This window comes from Poecilia reticulata, chromosome 16, assembly GCF_904066995.2.
Source record: "Poecilia reticulata chromosome 16, P_reticulata-male-v2, whole genome shotgun sequence".
Classification (NCBI taxonomy): Eukaryota; Metazoa; Chordata; class Actinopteri; order Cyprinodontiformes; family Poeciliidae; genus Poecilia; species Poecilia reticulata.
Window position 1 is genome coordinate 8,550,761 of NC_088845.1, and position 5,467 is coordinate 8,556,227.

General features: G+C 40.4%; 1 protein-coding gene across 4 annotated transcripts; it reads right to left on the minus strand.

Moving 5' to 3' along the window:
- Nucleotides 1–300: 300 nt before the first annotated feature.
- On the minus strand, nt 301–5,181 carry rab42b (RAB42, member RAS oncogene family). 4 transcript variants are annotated; one of them, XM_008431143.3, is made up of 3 exons: nt 5,063–5,181; nt 3,491–3,713; nt 301–1,690 (listed from the first exon to the last, which is right to left on the minus strand). In XM_008431143.3, the coding sequence occupies exons 1-3, from the start codon at nt 5,127–5,129 to the stop codon at nt 1,240–1,242; spliced, it is 741 nt and encodes a 246-aa protein (XP_008429365.2). In that variant the 5' UTR covers nt 5,130–5,181; the 3' UTR covers nt 301–1,239. The 4 variants fall into 4 exon arrangements, with proteins under 4 accessions (XP_008429365.2, XP_008429364.2, XP_008429367.2 ...); XM_008431142.3 differs by having other exon boundaries at nt 3,491–3,734; nt 5,063–5,116; XM_008431145.3 differs by lacking the exon at nt 5,063–5,181 and adding an exon at nt 3,916–4,183.
- Between the last annotated feature and the right edge of the window lie 286 nt (nt 5,182–5,467).

Here is a 5,467-nt window from a genome sequence, read left to right on the forward strand (position 1 = left end):
CCCCTAACCTTATTCTTGAGAGGAAGTACAGAAGTGCAAACTTTTTTACTTCTTGTTTTGTTACAAATGGATGGACAGTAACATCTGTTTTTACAAACATAAATCTTAAAGGTAGGATGTGGACTGCATTCACCCCCAATCTGATACTTCTGAATAAAAGCAGGAGAAAGCAGAGGACTTCAGTTTTCAAATTATTAATAAGTAGGGCAACGAGTGCGTGTTATGAAATGTCAGTATAAAACCAGCCGTCTTGAAATTGACAGACATTTGGTAGAGAATATTAGTGAACAAACAGCATCGTGGAGACAAAGGAACACTGTTTAATTCAACATCAGTTAGACGCCACTGCACCTACCAAAACATGACAAGTCAGACAATGAGAGCATTAATGAAAGAACCAGGCAGGAAGCTCAAAGTAACAGCTGTGGGACTCTGTCAATTCATGCTATTCACCAATCTGGCCTTCATTAAAAAGAGCCCAGAAGAAAATGGCATAAGAAACCCTCTTAGCAAATCAGCTCTAGAAATATAGACAACACAGACACAGAGCTGCTCTGGTCAAATGAGATCAAAACAGAGATTTATCACTTACAAGCCAAATGAACACTGCACACATCTCCACTGTGACACCTAAAATAGTTTTAACATCATACTATTGATGCTCTTCTTCAGTGGCTTGCAGGGAACTTGTCCAGAGTAGATGGGGCTAAACAAGAACAATCCTGAAAGAAAAATCTGCAAATAAAACTGAGTGGGATGCAGGTTTGCTATGAAGATGAGCATTAATGACACAAAACACATCCAGAGTAGCATTGGAATTATAAAGAGATCAAAGCATATTAATGGGTTAGAATAGGCCTAGTCAAAGTCCTCAAATCAATCTGAGAATTTGAGGGAAAACTTGCTGTTCACGGACATGAAATACATTTTAGCTTGTGATGGCACTGTGACAAAATATTAAATAGTCCAAGGGGTATAGAAATGTTTGCAGTTTATTGTAAATGTCAGACTGCTGGTGATGTCAGCTAAAGTAATACATTCTAAAACCATCACTGTGTTTAGATTCAATATTAAGTCGTAATTGTATACAATTATACACAACTCCACACAATAGAAATGAAAAATATATATTTTGAGTGTCTCTTAGGGTGGTCATACGTTACATCGCCACCATAAATCCAACTTGCCAGCAGGCTGTTTCACTCCTGCCAGAGCATGAGTTATATGTCAGTCCAGTATTTACCCACAGCACTTGTTTTTGTTCTTGGTTGGGACGCTGGCTTTAGACACACTGTTTCTTTGTAACTGCAGTGCCTGTGGGGCAACACACTTGACACCATCCCAGCCCTCCTGCAGTTCTATTTCCCCGCTCAACAGACCCTGGTAGACCCGTCGAGTGAGGAGCTCGAATGACTCCCTCACGTTCTGTCCCGTCTTCGCTGAAGCCTCAACGTAGGGCATCCCCAGCTGTCCGGCCAGTTTCTGGGCCTCTTCCCGGCTCACTGCTCTCTCCCCGTGAGTGTCCCGGTCAATCTTCTGACCTACCAGGACAAACAGAACCTTCTGTGGCTGCACTCGCTGGCACACCTCAGCGTGCCACTCCTTTATATGGTCAAAGGATGACCGGCTGGTGATGTCAAACACCAGCAGGCCTCCGACTGAGTTCCGATAATAAGAACGGGTCACTGATCTGAGAAGAGAAGTGAGAGAGGGGGGAGAATAAAGATAGTGAGAGATGCCTATTGGATTTTTAGCATATGAAAAAGCTTTTAAATATTTCAGTAGAAAGTCCAAAGTTCAGATTATCCTTCGCCTTTTTCCTTCTCCACTGAACTGTGTTGTACGAGTTAAATTCTTTCAGATAAGCGGATGGAAAAAAGAATCGCTCTCTTTGTTGGAAACTGATAGTTGCTGTGTTTAACCACCAACAGGTATGTAGATCCCCCATGAGTCACCGAATGTTTTTTAGAACAGGCTTAGTAAGACATCCTTCCACTGATGCAACTTTATTACTTCATTAAACACACATCTCATTAAAAGCAACCTTATTCCCCCCCCCCATCTCTTTTTAGCTGACTGGTGGGACGGCAGAGCTGAGGTAAATACAAACAGGCACAGTGAGCACTTTGTCACAGTTCATTCAACTGGACAACATAAATAATGAATTTAGAGACGGAATGAAACAGGCTACTTCTACTTATTAAATATGCTGAGCGAAGAGAACGGTGCCCTGTGAAAGAATTGCACTGACTGCATTTCTGTACACATTGAACACTGAGCTGGTGATGGCTGATAGCAAACACAGATGAACAGCCTAGAGGCAAGTGGAGTGGTTGGAGTAGTTTGTTTGGGCACTGTATTTGCATACACTCCTGATGTTGTATGCTGTTCACAGTGAGAATAGTGTTTTCAAGGTAACTGTCTAATGAAAACAACTGTAGGGTCATGCCATCAGGCCTGATGGTTACAGAAGTTTTGTACAAGTTTAATATCTACAGCTGTTTGTTGCTTACCGTCAGCAAATCCCAATGCAGAAACTTGATTAATTTAGGTATCTGGATATAATATCTTGGCTTGATTCTTTTGATAAATGAGTATTTCAAAAAAACTGCTGGTCTATCCGGGTTTTTACACATAACCGTCTTGCAGGTTTGTCGTAAATGGCTTGAAAAAGAGAAAAATGTCCACTGACCGGATGTTGTGTGTACAAAAAAATGACCTCTGACAATTTCAGAGGTCAGATGAGAATGGGCAGTCTGGATTTGAAAGGTTAGAAGGGCAGCAATAGCTCAAATTACCACTCGTTACAAAGGTAGAGACTCTAGGGAGAATATCTTGTCCGACGAGGCTCAGCTGCGACATTCAGCTGGTAGGGTCAAGTTTTGGTGTAAACATGGAAGCGCTCATCCAACCTGCTTTGTGTCAGCAGTTCACACTGAAGGTGGTGCTGTCATGTGATGGTGGATATATTTACAAAGGTACTATTAGTACTACCAAGACATTGTTTAAATACCACAGCCTAACTGAATGTTATTGACCCTGTTAACCACAGTTGACCTGATCTTCTGGTGGCTACAGAATAATGCACCATGTCTCAAAGCTCATCTTAGGCTGGTTTCTTGAACTTTACAATGAGTTTACTGCACTCTAAAGGCCCCCATAAACTCCAGATTTCAGCCTAACAAAGCATCTTTGGAAGGTGATGAAACAGTAGATTAACATCATGAATGTGCAGGTGATAAAGCTGCAGGAACTGTGTGATGCTATCAAGACAATATCAACTAAAATCTTGGAGGAATGTTTATGTCACCTTGTTGAAAAAAAATGCCAGAAAGAATAACCGTGGTTTACAACAAAATGTTCTCCAACCTGGCAGTGGGACAATGTATCTACTAACGCGGCTGGTGGGTATAATCATACAACTAACAGCATAGAGGAACAATTGACTGAACCTTTGCACATGTTAAATCACATATCACATGATTCCTACCTGAACCTCTCCTGCCCAGCGGTGTCCCAGAACTGCAGCTTGACCCGAACCCCCGGCTCCACCTCCAGGAAGTGAACGTAAAAATCTACACCCACAGTTTGGTTGATTGACTCCAGGAACAAGTCCTCGGTGTATCGCTTCAGGAGGGACGATTTACCCACAGTGGAGTCTCCCAGCATTATGATCCTGAACTGGTACTGCCACAAAGTTAGGTCCATTGTTGCTGGTAGTGAGAAATGATCAACTAAGACAAATAGAGTAGGTAGGAAAGGTTTGAAGTGCACAAATGGAATACAATAAGGTTTATGAAAGGTTAAAGAGGAGTATGGTAAACAGAGATGTCAATGTTGAAACTAGAATAGCAGAAGTGGTGTGTGTAAGAGATGATCACTCCCACACCATCTTCAAGTAGGCTGACTCCTTACCTCTGACACTCCAAGTGTTGAGAAACACCCAAACAGCCACTCCTTATTAATCTTCCAAATAGTGGTGCAGTCTAAGATAATTTCCATCCCAAAATACAAAGCATTTTATAGCCAGAAAGCCTCCTTTTCATGATGGCTCATCAAAGCAAGAATGCAGGAAAATCCCCCTCAGAGATGACCCCAGGAACACTGCAGTTCTCATCTAAGCTGCTGAAGGTAAATGCTACTAGCATGTGCATAAGAGTAGTTGCGCAGGGGTGTGGACTTTTAAAGTTTGCCTGTTGATACTTGACAAAGGGAGGGGCGAAGTGCAAGGACACAGGGAGGACCGTTTTGGAAAGGGAGGGATACAAGTGGGAGGACTCTCTGAGGTAGTGTGCAACACCATGTAAAGGAAAACTACAGTTTCCTGTTGATAAAAACACATATACGTCATGAAGATACATAGAAGTGAGGATGAGCATTGGAATATCTTTGCCCACACAGTTTGCAGCTGTTTTACTCATTTTAATGATCTTGCATTTGGAGTGTACGTTGCTACCAAAAAAGGGAAGTTGATAACAATGGGGCTTTAATTCCCATGAGAAAAGCTGAGGATAAACTTGAAGGCATAAAGAGACTCGGCTCACATTTATAAGGACACTTCATCAACGCTCCTTTACAATTAATTTAATTTTAAATTTAGAAGAGTCAACAAAAATCCAAAATTCAGGTTTTCAGAAATGTTGAATTGCATAAGATCAATAAAAAACTATTCATGCATACACTTTTATCAAGGACATTAAGCCACAAGAGCTCATTCTAAAGAATCTGACTGTTCATGGAGTGCTACCACCAAGCATTTTAATGGAACTTAAAGCTGCTGCATGCAACTTTTATGAAAATAAACTATATATATTTTTATATATTTGTTGAAACTGTCACTATGTCTTGACTGTATGATATGAGACAAATAATCTGAGAAAAAAAAAACAATCAAGCTCCTTTTTCTTTGTGGTGTATGCTTCCACCACAGTTAGTATTTCTTTATTTTTCTTAATTTTATTAGTAATAGCTTACAGTATGTTTAAGTCAGTCATTTTATTTAGACACACATTTTCTAATGGGTGTACACTTTAGTTAATATTTGTCAGAATGGTTTACTCACACTTGTTCTGTTGTTTGGAGTGCTGCAAATCCAGACCAGCTGGAGGAGGAAGCCTGGAGCATACCATTTCTTTTTTCTAAATGACTTAGGGGGGGGATTTGGTTTAAAGTTGATGTTAGTTATTTATTTTGTCACTATAAAAGTCACTTATTATTTGTGCTAAGTTAAGATTGGTTTTCCTTTATTTGTTTCATATGTTACTTTAGCTAATTTAGTATTTTTTGTTCCTTTGTTGTGTCGTGCCTCCCTCATGTGGTAAAGATTTAGGTTACACCCCCTTTTAAGCCGCCTTTTGTTCTTTGTTTGCAGGTCCGTTTTGTTTGTGTTCAGTTGACCTCAGCTGTATTGGGCCCAAATTTGTAATTTCTCCTTTGACTTATTTTTTCATTGAAACTTTATGTATTG

What these genes read in the sequence shown, in the direction of transcription:
- rab42b (XM_008431143.3), bottom strand. Translation starts at nt 5,129, where the DNA reads ATGGTATGCTCCAGGCTTCCTCCTCCAGCTGGTCTGGATTTGCAGCAC. An exon ending in CTCCAAACAACAGAACAAGT is followed by an intron (nt 3,714 to 5,062) that starts GTGAGTAAACCA and finishes TCTCACTACCAG; the next exon opens with CAACAATGGACCTAACTTTG. An exon ending in GCTGGGCAGGAGAGGTTCAG is followed by an intron (nt 1,691 to 3,490) that starts GTAGGAATCATG and finishes TTCTCTTCTCAG; the next exon opens with ATCAGTGACCCGTTCTTATT.